Source organism: Nipponia nippon, unplaced genomic scaffold (genome assembly GCF_047370975.1).
Source record: "Nipponia nippon isolate SJK-2023a ecotype South Korea unplaced genomic scaffold, ASM4737097v1 scaffold_9, whole genome shotgun sequence".
In the NCBI taxonomy this organism is placed as follows: domain Eukaryota; kingdom Metazoa; phylum Chordata; class Aves; order Pelecaniformes; family Threskiornithidae; genus Nipponia; species Nipponia nippon.
In genome coordinates this window covers 2164153-2181236 of record NW_028262413.1, presented here as the reverse complement: position 1 = coordinate 2181236, position 17084 = coordinate 2164153, and the positions used below count along the sequence as shown (strand labels likewise).

Below are 17084 nucleotides of genomic sequence, written 5' to 3'. Positions count from 1 at the left end.
CAAGGACAGAAGTGGCCCAGGACCAGCTTTCCTCCCAGACAAGAGCTTGCCTACATTGCAGCCAGCCACACCACGAGATGGGGCTGATCTGACCCAGAAGCACTAGGGGACCAGTTTGCATGGAAACACCAACCCGGAGGCCCCTCTCTCTTCCCAGATGCCACCAGCATCACGTTATTCTTTGTGCAGCTCCATCCTCAGCAATGCAGCCCGTCACCCTCACAAACTCACCAGCAAGCAGCACGTCCCGCCTGAGCCGCAGCTCCCCGCGTCCCCGGCACATCCCACCCCTTCGCTCCCAGAGCCACCGTTAGCAGCACCCCCCGCCAGGCCTGTAGCGGTGCCGCAAACACTCACCTCCCCTGTTCAGCAGCAGCAGCAGCTTTTCAGTGAAAGTCTTGACATTCGAGTGCTTGCTTATGGTAGTCATGATCACACTGTGTTCTGGAACTAAGGAAGAAACCTGTTCAGCACATCCCTTTGTTTCCCAAAGACCACGGTAATAACACAAAACAAAATAGTGGAGGGCGCCTATTTCACATCGGTGCTCTGGGGAGGTTTGGGGAACCACGGTCTATCAGGGCTACGAAAAGCTTCAGCCCCCCGGAGTGGGTGGGCAGGGAGAGGGAAGGTGAAATAAATCTGGAAACGACGCGGGAAACACTTGGGACTTTGGGCTTTCTATATGCATCTGATTCACATGCGGGATCCAGTCCAGCCAGCCAAATACTGCAAAATACCTTGCAAAAGCTTTATGTTGTGAAACGTTACCTCTGCTCACAGCCTCTGAAGCCAAGGGCTCTGCTCTCCAGTGTCTTCGTACTTGCTATCAGCAGTGCCCTGCTGGAAATTTATTACCTTCCCATAAGAAGGGACGGCCAGGTCCCAGGAGCATGCCAGGAGGGAAAAGTTCTTCCCAGCACTCGGCACGGGGCTGTGCAAGGGGAGGTGGTGAAGACACCTTCTAGGAAATGTCCCCTAGCTGCTTTGGGGGCGATTTCTTGCAATTAAAATATATTCACCCTAGCAGACTTTATGCATGAGTGTGCACGCTCAGAAGCAGCCAAGCCGTACAGTGTGGTGATTCCTACGGCATAGGGTTGGTGGCCCTATAATATTTCGCAGGCTGCAAAGTGCTTCAGGATCCTTCACACTGAAAAGCATCGATATAATATGTTTTTAGGAGAGCTTTTGAACTAACACTGCATCACCGAACTGTACGATAGATGAGTCTTGCATGCAGAGGAATAAAAATTCAATCCACTAATAAGCGACCTGAAGATCATTTAACATGTTCTTAGCATCAGAGAACAAGTCCCTGCTCTCGGCTACCCCCCGGGTGGGCAATAATCCCCCAGAAACACCGCCTGGCGTGCACTGTCGCCTAATTACCGCAGCGGGGAACCGTGAGAAGGGGTAACGAAGGAAAGCAGCAGAGACCATACTCCATCGGTCTCTGTGCAATCAACTTTCACATGAAATTAGAAACTTCCACGTAAATTTTAATGAAGCGCAACTCAAAATAACAGGTAAATTACTGGACGCGTCCTTGCTGCTTTATCCTCCCCTCTCGCCACGAAGCCAAGGATAAAGTCAGGAAGCAGAAGAGGAAGTAATTAACTACAGACAACTGGAGCAACAGGAGATTTGGGGCTAAGGAGTAGCCTCTCTTAGCAGGACCTGGACCTGGAACTACTTTCCCATCTTCCAACAACAGGCTTCAAAACTCGCAGGCAGCAGGAGGCAAAGGCCCTTCTCTAGGGAGCAGAAGTGCTGTCTGTTCTCGTGGAGCTCAGCAGGGGAGGGAGGACAGGAACGGGGGCGCTCAGGAGAGAGCGCAGCTCGGGCCAGCATCGAAGAGCCTGGCCCCAACACACGGGCATTGAATGAGCTTCAAGAGGTGCAGCTGGGGAAGCAGAAGGTTTGTCAAGACCTACAGAGGGCAGAGGACTTTCCTTCTGGACTGGTACTGGGAAATGCCCGCTGAAGCATTTTCCCTCCCCAATCAGCTGTGCCTACGAGTTAACCCCACTCACGTTCTGCGAGTGCAGCCCAGCAACTGCTTTGATCCAGGCAGTGCGGAAGCACAGAGAGAAATCCGCTGGGCCTCACAGAGCTGTGCCCCGGAGGGTCAGCTGGTTGGACACGGGCTCTCAAACTGTTTTTCCCCTCTAGGGTTTTGCACAATATTTAAACACAGTGTACTGCCAGAGGCTAGGGAGCTGGAGAGGTTATCGCAGCACCATGAAGCTCCAGTGAGATTCTCCCTCCCCATTCTTCGTATCCTCACTGTTCCAGACCACTGAAATCCTGCCAAGGCAGAGCAGCACCAAACCGACCTGGAATGTGGAGATTGAAGGCGAGAAGGACGTTGACAAATAAGTCAGGCAGCTGGTCAGTGGTGTCCGAGGGCAGCCCGTCCTCAATCACATCCAGCAGGAACTGCACAAACTGAGGGTTGAGGTGTTCTGCGCAAGGAGAAAGGGGGGCATTTACAGCACAGTGAAAATAAGCCAAGCAACGAGGGACCATGAAAGCCGCTTCCCCGTGCTTTATGCTTAAAAACCATCAGTGGAGCGCCAGCGTCAGCCTCCAGGGAATTAGCAACCCCGCAAGAGGACTAGACACATCTCTGGAGTGTCTCTGTGCGAGAGACAAGTGGCTCAGAGAACTATCCACAGTGCAGGGGAACGCTGAAAGATGGTCCCCCCACTGGCAATTTTTATTGGAGTAAATAAAACACCAAATCCTGCTCTAGCTGTTGTTCCAGCACCACTGCTGCCAATGAAGGCTTCAGGTAGGAAGAAACTTGTATTCTTGACCACTGGTTTAATCCATCTATTTTAAAAAAAGTAATTGTCCAGATCATTAGTAATAACGCATTTTTCAGTGTTGCCATTAGGAAAGCTCAGGAGCTCACACAAATAACTTCACCTGCAGGAATATAACGGCCAGGGTTACAAGAGGAGAGAGAAGCAGGAGGTGTGGAGGCTCATTCCACAGTCTCTACTGCACCGGCTTAAATCTTCTGTGTTTGCCAGGGTGTTAAGGTGAAGCTGCTGAGGAGATGCTTATAGCAACCTCTACTGCATTTCTAGGAAAACTGAGCCCAGAGCTTCCCAAATATGAGGAGCACAACGTGGCCAGGGGAAGAAGCAGGCAGGCAATGCTTTCTGGCTGAAGGCTGGAGTGAAAGGACGAAGGATGAACCGGGCAGGTCTGGCAGGTTTGCGCTTCCGTATAGACCACAATACCCTTAATCATCTCCGCCTTCCCTAAGAGCTTGAAATACCCAGGGCTGCACCGTCCCGCTAGAAGGGAGGCCAGGAGGAGGCCAGATGATGCAGCTGACAGCTTTAGTGGGCGTTCATGGAGCGATCTGGGCTCGCAGCCTCAGCAGCAGACGGAACGTCTCCGAGGCAAGGAAGAGGTGCATGCTTTCACACGGGGCAGAGGTAAAACAAAATGCCGCTTAGTCACACAAATCCACTTCTTCTGGAACATGGCATCAGTCCTCCACTGCTCTAACTCAGATTTGTGCTGCTCCCTGGAAATCTGGCATCTCAGCCCAGTGTTTCAGCAGCCAGGCTCTACTGATAAAGAGCAGACCCTACTCTCGCTCTGCTTGTGCTGGGCTTTCCCCTTGCTGTCCCCACCTTGGCCACCAGGAAAGGTCCCCTCCTGGTGCCTGCCAGCACGCCCCAGATGTCCCACCACCACGCCTGCCGTCCTACCAAGCCGTAAGCACAAGCTGCTCTTACCATAGTGATGGTATGGCAGGGGCTCCCCCATGGAGAACATCATCGCCAGCACCAGTGCGGAGTAGCACATCTTCTGATGATCTGCAAGATAAAGGTCCTGCCATTAGTTCTTCTACAGATGCAAAACGCTGTTCCCCAGCTGCAGCTGGGAAGTCGCACGTTTAATACAGACATTTAACACTGATGAGACTGCTCCTCGTTCCTGTATTTGCTGAGCTATAAGGGTGTTTTTCCCCCTGTTTAAGCACACCACACGCCTTCTGCGCCATGCATTTCCAAAGCAATTTAAAAATAATCACAACAAGAATTCTCAATTTTTTTTTTTTTCCCCCTCCACTGACGAGGATCTGGGCAAACTTGAGCTGCATAACGAAAAGCCTCCCCTGCACAGTCCCAGGACACATCCCGTAGTTATGTAATTACCCAACCCAGAAAAAGCATCCATCTGGCCACCTTGAAATACCGCCTGTTCCAACCTACACCACCCCCGGACAGTTATGCCGCTTGTTACCGTCTCTGCACTGCTCTACTTTCGCCACCTCAGCTCTGCCTGGAGGTACAGGAGGTCTCTGGGGAGACCAGATCGCTGCTCACGAGTCGGGCTCTGCATCTGCCCACCTCCCAGGCCACACGTCTCCGGCCTTAACACGTCCCGCAGCCTGCTAGTCCAACACAATTTTCGCTGGCAGCAGCTCTATGTGAATACTCCACAGACCCACAGCCAGTGCCTTTCCTGAATTTTAATTAATGGCTACACCTCAGTAGATATTTGCAGAAGAAAAAAAAAAAAAAGTAATGGAATAGGATCTATGTCATAATAAAATGTAGCCTCTGTCCAGTTCAGCAAGTCTGAAGATGATAAGAAAAGGAGTATTATTTTTATAAAGTAGGTTACCACACGTACTGGCTAAATAAAGTTCAGCTACCTCTGCCAGAGAGAGCCCGGGGGCACTCGTTACAAGAAACTGAGGGTGTATTTATAAAAAACTGACCAAAATTACTTTTCATTAGAGGAGAAAGTCCCTTCAATGTATGACGCTTCTCCCAACAGTACTGCTTCCCTGGGCAATACATGCTGGTTCCAGGTCCCCTCCAACCCTTTAAGACATTTCATTTCTCTATGCACAAACCGATCCGTCCCCAAGCACCTGCACCCTGCAGTTTGGTTTTACTGCACAGGCTGATGCCTTCGCTGTCACCGGACACTCCTGGACTTGGCCAAAGGACTTGCAACACTTGGCAGCTCTCAGATTTATTGTTAGCGGGGGGGAAAAACGCTAGAGAATCATTCCAGCCTCGTGCCCGTGGCAAGTCAGCTCTGTGAGCAAAGCCTCTACAAACAAAGAACATGCAGACTTTGTCAGAACTCCACAAGATGCCTGAGTCTTCAAACAGCAAATACTTGGAGTAAAAATAGATCATTTGGGGCTTAACCAGAGATACTACAGCATTAACAAGACTAAGAGTTTGTAGGAGAGCACTCTAGCCCATGTGGGAGCAAAGGAAAGCTGGAAACTGCTGTTTACTCTTGGTAAATAAGGAGTGAGGATATTCAATGACTTAAATGTAATTCATAGTTATATAAGAAGCTCTCAGCTATAAGGTGTCAGTGGTGCCAAAGCTCCCTGTAACAGAAAGAATCTGACAAACTGTTCACCACATCATTTCTTCCTTCTTCCCTCCACAGCTTCAGGAGCTGGGTATCAGAGGCAGGACACCGCAGCAGGTAGACATAGGGACCTGCTGTTCCCGCGGTCCTAGTAAGGCTTTCCTGAACAAAACATTTTCCCTCATCACATCAGGAGCAATGAAATCATGGTCTGAGAACCAGAAGCCAGTGAGAAACATGTGGTTGTAGCAAATACGGAGGAAGAGCTTAGAGACGGGAGGGTCGTTTTACACATCCTTGGCCCATCTGCCATCAACTGATGTCCATTCATCGCGGTTGACAGCAGACTCCACTACTAGGTGGCAAATCTTTTTGGATTTGCCTAAGGACACTGAACCAAAGGATGCTGAAACCAGTCAGAAAGCTGAACTCGGGGAAAATCCGCATTAACCCACTGCACTCACTCAGCACAGACTCTGCAAGTTTTTGGAGTGTCCCGGCTGCAGCCAGACTCATCCAAGACTCACCATGCTGAAGAACAGAGTAATTGCTGGTCAAAGCACAGCTTTTTTTCCTTCCAGAGCAGCACCAGTGGCTGCAAGAAAGTAGACAGTGTTAATACAACTCTCCTGAAGCAGAGGGACTCTGCTGACGACAGACTGATAAGCATCACTCAAATGGCCGTGAAGGGCAGGAGAGATGCGGCTGGTTGCTCACCAGCCTGCATTTCCAAAGCCTGCCGAGGTACTGGTGAAAAAGCTGCTATTATGCACAAAAGGTTATTTCTCAGAGGCCTTCAAAGACCTTGCTTCCAACCTCTAAACACAGCAGTGCAAAATCCGGGCACTGGGAGCAGGCACAAGCATCTACAACTCAAGTAAAAAGAGCCCGCCAGCTGACTTGCACGTACGTGGAGCTGCAACAAGGGAGAAAGTCACAATTACAGAGCGGATTATCCCCGTCTGTTTTCTCTGGAATTGTTCTGGCTAATTCTGCCTCGCTGTGGCTTATTATAAGCTCTTCTAACACTGATAGATGCACAGGCCAGCCGCAGCAGAGGGAAGTGGCTGTCCAGAAGCAATAAGACCCAAGCATCTGGCAGAAGAACTGGCCAGCAGCCAACAGGCCTGCATCAGCCCCAGGGTAAAGTGCCTTCTCATCAAAGGCGCCCAGCATCCAGGCACAGAGCTTCTGCCTCGGCTGCTCTTCGGTAACAAGCCAGGAGGGATCCCACAGAGCTGCTGCAGCCAGTTCAACGCTCCCCGGTTGCTTAGTGCTGGCACCGACTGCTCTGGCCCCAGCCATCCGCAGAAGGGATTAGCTATTCCATGGTATGTCACGGATCAGCTGCTATTCCCCAGTTTCTAGTACTAAAATAAGCTCAAGTCATTCTAGAATTCAAGGTCGTGTTTTCACTCAAAGTACTCCGCTTGCCATTTGCTGGCAGGGCATGGAGCAGTAAGCACCAGAATGGCAGGAGGGAACCACTAATGCCCTAAAACACCTTGGAAGGACAGACACGTTTGGGTCAAGGATGGTTACTTCTCTGCAGCCCCGCTGCAAAGGCCAAGGGGACTGGATGCTGCGCAGATGACGTCTGCACAAGCACCTGCCATAAGCTTAGCACGAGGAAGGCGGCACGGGATCAGGACATGGATTTGGGAGGCTCCTGTAACCAAAAGCAATCTGTCAGCAAAGGAAGAGCAGCTTTTCACCCTTCAGCTGCACTGCCTATGTATTACGGCAAGGAGGGGAAAAACCTTGAGACGAAGCAAGGGAGAGAAGGGATGCTGCAGAGCTGCAGGTTGGCAGATCAGAGGCTGTAGAGGAGCCACTTTTCACCCGCTTCCACCGCGATGCTTTTTAGGTCCCCAAAGCGGAGCTAACGCTTGCTGGGAGATAGGCCTGCTTCAACCAGAGGCACTATGCGGAGATCAGCAGAGGTGCGCTGAAGCCAGCAAGAGGCCGAGTTAGGCATGCTGTCTGGGACAACGCAACAGGCAGGGAGCCAGGACACGGGATCAGCGACGAGGGGCTCCGCCAAAGCTCAGGGCCAGCCCACCCTGCCTGCACAAAGGCAGCTCGGGGAACAGAGCAGGAGACTGAAGCCTGTTTGAGCACAGTGCAGAAAACGCTCCCCAGAAGACAATCTTTATGAATTAGTGATGGATGCACGATAAAGTTTATTTTTGGCAGCACAGAATCAGGAGCAATGTTGTCCCAGAAGCACATAGTCCCATAACCAAGTATTATTTGCTTCTTGGGCAGTAAAACCTCAGCCTAGAGAAGAGGCTTCTCATGCACAGCCAGATGAAACACCAACAGCGTGGTAAGTTCACTGCATGGAATTGATAGGCAGCGGTAGCACAAAGAGAAAGCGTAGCCAACAGAGGCGTGATGATCGCAGTCCCGCTCCACACCACCAGTGCTTTGCCCTGCCCTGAGCTGAAACATTATTTTTCAGGCACTCCCCACCTTTGAAATGCCCGCGCTTCAAAGCATCTAAGCAAAGGCGAGCACAAAGCCTTCTGCAACAGGCTTGATTTTCACTCTCACACCCCTTTCTAGACGCCAGATCAGCCCCGTTAGTCCTGTCCACCACGCAGCTGGGTTGGCCCAGCCTGTGGTGGGATGCTGGGGACAGGGACATCTATTATGCACATCCAAGGCTGCAGTCTTGGACGTTGACCGGCTCACACGAAATGGATGTGATGGTCCCTGTTCTGCGCAGACTTGTCAATCCCTGCACAATCTCATCAATGAATTAAGCTTCTCCACAGCTCCACCACACTCACAGCAAACCAACAGGCTACAGACTGCAATCAGGGCAGCGAGGCTCCAGATATGGGGCTTCAAATATTGGGATTTGATCCACACCGCCACTCAACAGCTACTTTAATTGTTGGCTATGATTAGCACAAAACAATGGATTTTTCATATCCCTTTAAGAGAAAATGCTGCCAGTGCTGGTGGCCGACAGGCTGACTTCAGAACGGGAAGCAAAGCTGTGACTGCCCGGGGTGTGCCACGGGCACGCACGGGCGGCTGGAAGGTAATGTCAGGGGAGTCTTACTACACGTTTCCCTTGTTCTTAGGTTCTTCCTCAGCACCTGCTCCGGGCTGCTGGGAGATAAAGGACACTGGGCTAAGCATGAGCTCTGGGGGACAGCGCTAGCAAAATCTGAGCACACCACCACCACCGAGCTTCTGAGCACATGGAGCTCAAAGGGCAGGAGGGACATTCCTGTTAACAGCAGGGACAGGCCATCCTAACAAAAGGGAGCAGGAGCATGAAGTAGAAGGACTGTGAGGGCAAAGCCTGTGTACAGAAAGCAAAAAGCTGGGGAAAGCAGGGCTGTGACACTACCCTGCAGATGACCAGGACCGCAACTTTGTTAACAGCACTACCATCACCCTTGGTACAGTGGTGGAGAGAAGGTCCTCTCCTTTAACCAGCACACGTCTCATTCACCAGCAACAAACACTGCAAAGATCTGGTGTAGAGTGCTGAGAAAAACTGCCTATAAGAAGCTGCAGAGATCTTGAGGTGCCTCCTGTCAACATCATGAAACAAAACTGGAACAGCTCACAATGTGCTTTAAGACATCTCCAAGAAGCGATGCAGATCCCTAATGGCACGTTCAAGAGCCAGAGGGCCTTGCCTCATTGGACTGAAACATCCCCTCCCGTGCATTCTCCACTTACAGCTCTAACAACCTGAATAACTTTAAAACCAGACGCCCTTCTCCCCAGAGCACGGGGCACATAGAGCAGTCAGGCAGCGAGGGGCCACCAGTGCTGCTGTAAATCATCTAAAGGAAAGACACGTCCCTGGGGACCTGGGTACAGCCGCTCTGGCTCACCTTGCGTGTGAGTCTGCATGTCCCGGGCCAGCTCCATCGGCAGCACGGAGTTTACAAGCGTTGAGATGACTGCAGCATCCAAGTTGCACATGGCTCCAAAGCACTTCAACAGCAGCAGCCGTAACGGCACCCTGTGTTCCTGCAAAAACAATTCCTTAGATCAAATGACGTCCCAAATGAGGGCTTGCTCTAAGGCAGAGACACAACTGGCTAGAAGTTCCTGCTGTTGGGAAGCTACAGACCCCCCCAGGGTGACGGTGACCCCAGAAGCTCTACTAGCTGTTAACAACAGCACAGCAGTCCTTTTACGAGAACTTTGCAGCCGGGCTGGCTACAGGCTGTTAGCACACGTGGTCAGGTGGCAGCCAGAGCTCAGATCTGAAAAGCCGCACTTAATACGATACAAATCAACAACCTATACCCATCTCCAGCAAACAGCAATTTAATTTGCTGGATAGCCAGGATTCTCTGAGCACACTGAGGTTTTGCAAATGCTGCTCTGAAGAACGTTTCCTGACAACGCGATATTTGCAAACCGTCTTCAGCAGGTGACGATTAACGAACAGGATGGGAGCAGCTCCTCCACTGCGAAGCCGTCAGGTCTGTGCTGGGAGCAGAGGGTATAACCAGAAAGTTTTGGGACATGCAGGGATTCCAGCAGAGACAACGCTCAACCTGCAGCTCCCACGCAGGAGCTCTGGTGCTGGGGTAACCTTCATACTCCAGCCTCGGCCAACAACCCCAGGTTCAGAGAGCAGGAGGGAGCCAAGCCCTGGCACTGGGCACGACCAGGAGACCCAACTGCTCTCCACCTGGCCAGGCTCCCTTGACAGGCTGGTCAGAGAGGAGCAGGCAGCGAAAGCCAGCAGGCTCCATTAAGCCTGCCTTCCACTGCTCTCAGATACGCTACAGCACCCCGGTGCTGAGCTCTGGGTTCAGACACACAAGTGCCAGATGAAAGCTAAACGCCACAAGGCTTGATTTGCTGTAGCTGGGGACTTAGGGACAAGATGGGGACAAATTTGCAACCCCCGCAGAGTCCTACAACAGCAAGTTCCAGGAAGGAGAGGAGCACAGCAACACTGCATAGGCATTGAAGGCAAAACTTCCATTTCTTCCTCTGAATACTGATTTCCTTCCTCACTCCCAGGGCTTCTACTCACAACCTACTTTCCTAAGCAAAGCTATTTACTAATGCACAGGAGTGCATCAATTAAAAGAGGAGCAGTCACAGCCCGTCAGCTTTCCCAAGGCATCCTCGGAAATCCTTCCTCTAGACATCAGCGATGCCGATTTTGTCCCTCAATGGAGCTAATAAAAGCAGCAAGCTGTACCCTTCACATTGCTAGCTACCGCTTCGAAGTCTATAGCATCCTCTGCTCTTCCATACAGCTTGCATGCATAGCATTGACATTAGCCAGCATGCAAAAGGGATGTGCTGCAACTCCATCTAGTTCACAGAACTGCCCAATCCACCAGGAATGTCTTGCATATATTCATCATAGCACCCCTGCTCTTTTACATCTCCATGGAAATCTCAAAAAGAAGAGAGATTTGATGCATTCTGCCACCTTACCATCTGATAATACGCCACGAGGGACAGGACGGATTCAAACTCATTCTTCTTGCACATTTTCTTGCAAACTTCTGGGTCTGCATCTGTCTGGAAGCAGGAATGAAGAGGTCAGCCCAGTGGCACATCAAAGCAGCAAGGTGCCTGCTGCAGGGACCTCGAGGGAGGCCAGCTGCTTTCAGATCTCAGCAGCCCCAGCCCAACCATCTCACAAAGAAACTGAAGGCAGAGCACAAAGACAGCTCAAGAACCACGGCCCTGCAGATTCCGCATCAAAGTGAATTCTTGAGAAATGTCTCTGCCACACAGCATGTCTTGGGCTGAAAACATCTAAAAAACCCATGACCTGAGCAGCAGCTTGATGAGTGCAACATGCAGTTGCACACGGCAGCTCCAGCGCCGTTCCCACCTTCAGACGTATTGTACATCTCCTCCCTCCCCTAAACTACGAGGAAATGGTTGCACAAAATCCCCCTCTGCCTTGCCCTGCCGGCTCACAGCGAGGCGGCAGGCCATATGTTGAGTGACAAAGACACTGGCATTTATTACCCACAAATAGACCTGTTCTGCTTGTGTCAGAGCTGGAGAGGAATATGAAATGGGTGCCAGAGCAAATCCCACACCAGCACTCGTAACACAGACCACATCACTGTGCTGAGCGGCAGCTCCCGTACCATCCCACCCCCTGTACACGTATGGGATTGTACGTGCTAGTGGCAGCATTGCGACAGTATTTCCCGCTGCTGCTCGCTACGGGGGTGTACCCCTTCTATATGCACAGATGTGGTGAGATACTTTATACTTGCTCACAAAAATAGCTTTGAAGCTCACTTTCAACACAACCAAAGAGTTTTCTTTGCATTTAATGAGCCTCACCCCACAGGTGCTTCCCAGCCACAGAGGATGTTTTAAATGGAAGACATTTTATATGGGCCTAGGAGTGCAACAACACTCACAGTAAACTTCTAAGTTTGCTTTTAGTTTTGGAGGTGAGGGTTTATATTCTCCTGTGCTAGGTAAATACCACAGCTACCACGAAGAACAGTTCTATAACTCTTTTCAGAACAACTTTGGAAGGTAGAGTGGAAGGCAGTTCAAGAGCACTGCAGACCCCACACAGGAGGGCAGGGCTTCACATCAACGGTAAGGGATGCACAAGAAGCCTACGCCCTCCAAAACAGCAGATCTGATGGCAACACAGGGGCGAGGGAGGTCAGAATAAAAGGAACTTCACTGGGACTGTCTGCTCTGCCTATAAAGAGAGAAATTCACTCACCAGGATGCGAAGCAGCTCCTCCAGGTAGCAGCAGATGACGTTCTCATCCTCGTAGAGCGCCCAGCTGCGCTGCTGAGCATCGTCCTTGTGCCTGGCCAGGTCTGCGAAGATCACCTCCAGCCGCTGCTCGTCGTGGCAGATCTGTCCCGAGGGCAGCCCTGCACTCAGATTCTGCACGACAGCAAAACCCCTGGTTAGCGGGGCCCTGACAGCTAGCTGTTGTTTGGGTGCCTGTTTCCTCTAATCTTTGTCTCGGGACTGGCAGTTGACCTCATTCAGTCAAGAGCTGGCAGCAAAAAGACAGCAAGTTTAAGACACGTGTTATTTCAGCTCTCGTACTTTTGGGGCCTCTACTTGCCTCCTTGCCTTGCACCGCTAATGCAGTGAATGAACCAAAATAGGTGCCGGAACTGGTGCATGATCAGAAAGTCTTTAAATCCAAGCTGTCACCATCCTGCTGGAGCATCAGCTGTCTTCTGAGGATGTTGAAGAGCCCAAGAAATCTCACTCAAACAAAGCTACACCCCTTTTTTCTTATTGCTTTTAGTAACCTAAGGCTGATCCAGGCAAACCAACATTCCCGAAGCCGTGGGAATTTGTACCCGAGTCTCTCCCAGATCACATAATTGTAACCTCTTAGCACACACGCACACCACAAACTGCCCCACGTCCCTTCGCAGCAAAGCAGGCCGCCTGCCTGCCCCAGGGAGGGCGAACGTTGCGGTAAGGGGGTAATGAATGCCCATTCCTATAGGAGAGGAACTTAAGGCAAGGAGCCAGCTCGGATGACCACAGCCCTCTGCGCGTTTCAACACACTTAAAGGAAAACCCAAAATGCTTGGCCAGAGTGCTACGGTCAGTGCCGGCTAAACCCTCATTCGCCCTTCCCACAGGGCAGCCGAACACGCCACATCGTTCACAGAAGCAGTCCAGTGCGCCAAGAGCGTGGGGCAACCCAGCCGCAGTGAGCCTGGAGGTACTCCATTACCTCCCCACAAAACAAGTAAAACGCTGGTTTCCTTCTGGGTGCGGGCATCAGGCAGGTGTTCAGAAGCCCTTCAGAGGACAGGCTGTAGACTCTGAAAATCGTCCTGAGAACGGGGCAAGCCAAACCAGCCCGGCATGGGCCAGGACCGCTGCCTGAGCGCAGCTCCAGGCTCAGCCCCAGTAGAACAGATGTGCCCCGGGACACAAAACCACCACGCTGCACAACTGCCTCCGGGAAGGAGAAGTTCCCTTCACTGCCCCCTCCCTCCAGCCCCAAAGGGACAGATCTTCTTTTAATCCTTGGCTCGGGAGCAAACACTTGCATGGTACTCTACAGGCCAACTGCTCAATACTATGTCTGACATCTTCTGCAGCAAGGATGGGAACCAACCCATCCTGAGCTGCTTTGGTTCTGCTTTCTTCCGAACGGCAGAGCTCAACCACCGTTCGCAGCAGCTCTGAAGCCTGTAGCCACGATGCAGACTAACTCAGCAAATCTTACCGCACCTACTCCTTTCTCAAACTGCTGTCGTCTGCACCCCCACCACTCCCAGCTCACGCGTAACCCTTGCCACGAAGGCTTCACTCTCCAGTTGTCTTTCCAACACTTCTCCTCTCCTTCGAGACAGAGAGGGGCGTAGCCAGGCAGCAGCTAACCTGCCCCAAGAGCTGCTGCGGGCTGTGATTTAGGATAACCCTCTAGCACCTATGTATACCATATGCACTACCTGGGCCCCTGAGATGAGGGCAAGCGGAGGGATCAGCACATGGAACCAGGCTGATTACAGGCGATGAGCCCAGGCACCATTAAGAGAGGGAAGAGGACTAATTTGCCGAAGAACTTACATTATATACACAAGGGTCCGGCAGCAGAGACAACAAGCAGCAAGGTGGAAGAGAACGGAGCTGAGAAATTTCGGGGAAAACCACTGCAGGTCTAACAGTAACGTCTCATCTGCTTTATTAGAGACACAAGTGTTAGTAATTTGCTTCGGGGTGTTTGGGGTGTGAACTCATTAGGACTTCAATTCAGTGCTTCAATTTTATAATAAAAACCTGTTCCTGTTGTGGGTGCTCATTACATAATCTTTGTCAGGCAGGTAACGAAGGAAGGAGCGTGCTGGTTTAACGCAAGCCTCTGTACGCTCTTCAAATTTTGGGAAGCTGTCGATAGCCAAGCAGAAAACCAGGTAACCAGCTGTGAGAGAGGATGGCAGCTTTCAGGAGCTGGGCACAAACGCAGGAGAATCTCCCACGGAATGGGGATTTATCGCGTTAGGGAAGAGACTCGCTTGGTCTCGCCATCTCCTCCTCTCTTTAGGGGGACCTACAAAACTGCAGCATCTCCTGCCTGTCCTCACGTGTCCCAGCTGCTTGGGAGAGGGTTCTCCATTTAGGTACCGTACTCACATCCCCCTCAGCAGAGCAGTGCAGGGATGGTCCTACCTCACTCCACTGCTGGGACATCTTTTTGGATGAGCATTTTAACAAGTAGTCATTTTAACGATCACTCTATTCAGCCTCTTATCACTAATCTGCTTCCTCCAATCCTTCATCTGCAGCCCTTACGACTCCACCAAGCATCAAGCTCTTAATGGACTTGGGTGAGATCAATCCATTAACAAGCTCTTCAATCCAACCGGTGTAACTACACCGCGCACCGTCTCAATGCACTCTCAGCACCATTCTCGGCCCTCCCACCACCGGGGTCAGGGTCTCTGCTTATTAAACATCTTGGCAGCTACTTCAGCCTGCAGCCTCGTCATATGGTCGTTTCCAGGAATCTGCCAGAGAGCTCATAAGCAGGAGGAGGTTTCGGTATTTCTAACAACACCGCTTTGCATTATCTTGCTGTTTCGAATAGTTCCCTCTTCCCAGCCCAGCAGAACAAGCTGCTGCAGGGATTTTGTTCCCCCTGAGCAGCCCAAAACCATTTTGGGAACCTCATCGCACCCACACTGCTCAGAGGTGGTCATGTCTGCCATGAAAACCTGGGTGCTGTCCTGCCAAGCTCTTCCTCCCATTTTTCCTCGCCCCCTCCCACACCTCCCTCCCCACCACCACGTCAGTGAGTGTGACGGATCACCAGTGCCGTGGGTATGCACACCTACCAGCAGTTTCCCTCCAGATGAGCCCAGATCTGCCTCGGGTAAACCCTATAGCAGCTTTTTACACACATTTTAGGGGGACCGCTCTGGGAATTCCCCCCTCCTCTGGGCAGCAAACCGTTCCCACTACAGCACCATTCTCTACAAGGTTTGTCAGGGCTCGTTGGGGACAACAGGCAGCCACCAGGCGCTGGTGATGGGCAGCTGGGAGCAGGTCACAGCCCAGCACTACAAGAGAAACCCCCTCCAGAAACACAGCATCTCCCACACCAACTTCCTAACTTGTTCCTCCATCTCCGACACATCCAAGGACCGTTCCACCCCACCCAGCAGCCTGGGCTGATCTATAAGACCGAACTGAATTACAGACCTTTGTCAGCAGTTTCCAAGCTTAAATTTAAGGCAACCAGAGATGGGTCAGTCACAAGTGGAACGCAGCAATGCTAATTTAATAAAAAGCAGATAAGTGATTTCAAAGCGCTCCCTCTCAAGGTGTAGCTAGCTTGTGTATTAGGCAATTTTTCTCGCCTCACACTCAGTTTAGTAAATCATCAAATCGACCTCCCTAGACAAGACGTTTTCAGTGCCACCCCCTCCTCTCAGATGGGAGATAATTCAGCAGAGCTGAAGACAATCACATATCACCAATACATACTAATCCAAGTGATTCTCTAGATGCTTGAAAACCAGGCAGCATCTACATTATCTTCAGTTACGTCCAAATATCAAACGAGTTCCCATGAAAGCCAGCTCCAGTTCAGACGGTCACTGCAGCAATGCCTTGGAAAAGAGATTTCATCTCCCTTTACGCCTCTTGCCCCGTCACCGTGCCGCTCATCAGGAACCGGCCAAAGGACAAGAAGAGGGGCCATTTCCAAGGCCAGGCCAAATCCTGACACGGGGAAGCCAACTCAGCATGTTTGCTCCTGCAGATCAGGCTTCCCCAAGTAGTATGGTACCTCTGAAGCATCCTTCCTAAGGTGTGAGCACCTCAGCACCCTCCTTGTCTTTGCTGCTCCCCCAGCGTAGCCTTACGTTACCTCTCTAAAAGCAGGAGCACGATGCTGTCCCAGCAGAAGGGTCTTTTGTTCTCTTGAAAACGTGTGTGTTGGCAGACTCCACGCTGGAGGAGCAGCAAGGTAAATAAGAGGGACGTGCCACCGCGATTCAATCTTCAGAAGGCACTGGGGAGAGGAGCAAGGTAATGGATTCTGGAATTGATTTTGTAAACTGATGATCTGACTTCAAATTAAGACTGGAATAGAAAGGTTAAAACTAATTAAAGAATGTGATACAAAAGGTTGAAGCAGGTATGATATCTACTATGAGCAGACCAAAGCTTTAAATCAAAGCTGATCTCTCGCTCCATTTTAGGGGGGGGAAGAAAAACCTTGAAAAATAGGCAAAAGAAGAATTGACCACGTATTTGCATGGATTGGCGTGCAGAGGGATTTCAGAAGTTACAAATTAAAGAAAAAAAGCCCTTGACCTAGAACTGGCGACTCAGCAACAATTCTACCCAGAAACCCCTGAGATCATGGAACGACTTGGGATAATGAACAACACAGTCAACAATAATAATTTGTACCATTAAACTACGCCAGTGAAGCTACGGCAGTACAGCCACCCTACAACTACACGACTGCCCTTTTAACCGTTAGAGCTGGTCGTCTACACCAGGTGAACCACCTCATCTGGGACCAGGCGCCCACGTACCAGCAGAGCCACATCTTCTGCGTGGGACATTCAGGAAAAACGCACACCACAACCACCACATTTACACCTGAGCACTGTGCATGTCCACCCAGGCTCTCCTCCTGAAAGCAGTGCCGCTCAAGATAGGCCACGATGAGGTACTAGGAGATGGGACAGGACCTTCTTCTGTGCCTCCATACTGTACCGGGCAT

The 17084-nt window shown here is 51.1% G+C and overlaps 1 protein-coding gene across 2 annotated transcripts in view; it reads right to left on the bottom strand.

The window, feature by feature from the left end:
- NCKIPSD (NCK interacting protein with SH3 domain) overlaps positions 1-17084 on the bottom strand; it is a 53110-nt gene that overhangs the window by 3597 nt on the left and 32429 nt on the right. For both annotated transcript variants that reach the window (XM_087743454.1, XM_087743455.1), the window contains exons 6-11: positions 12083-12253; positions 10810-10896; positions 9234-9372; positions 3762-3842; positions 2340-2468; positions 358-450 (exon numbers count right to left, since the gene is read on the bottom strand). In XM_087743454.1, the coding sequence (XP_087599580.1) occupies positions 358-450; positions 2340-2468; positions 3762-3842; positions 9234-9372; positions 10810-10896; positions 12083-12253 (700 nt within the window). The remainder of the gene's footprint in view (positions 1-357; positions 451-2339; positions 2469-3761; positions 3843-9233; positions 9373-10809; positions 10897-12082; positions 12254-17084) is intronic.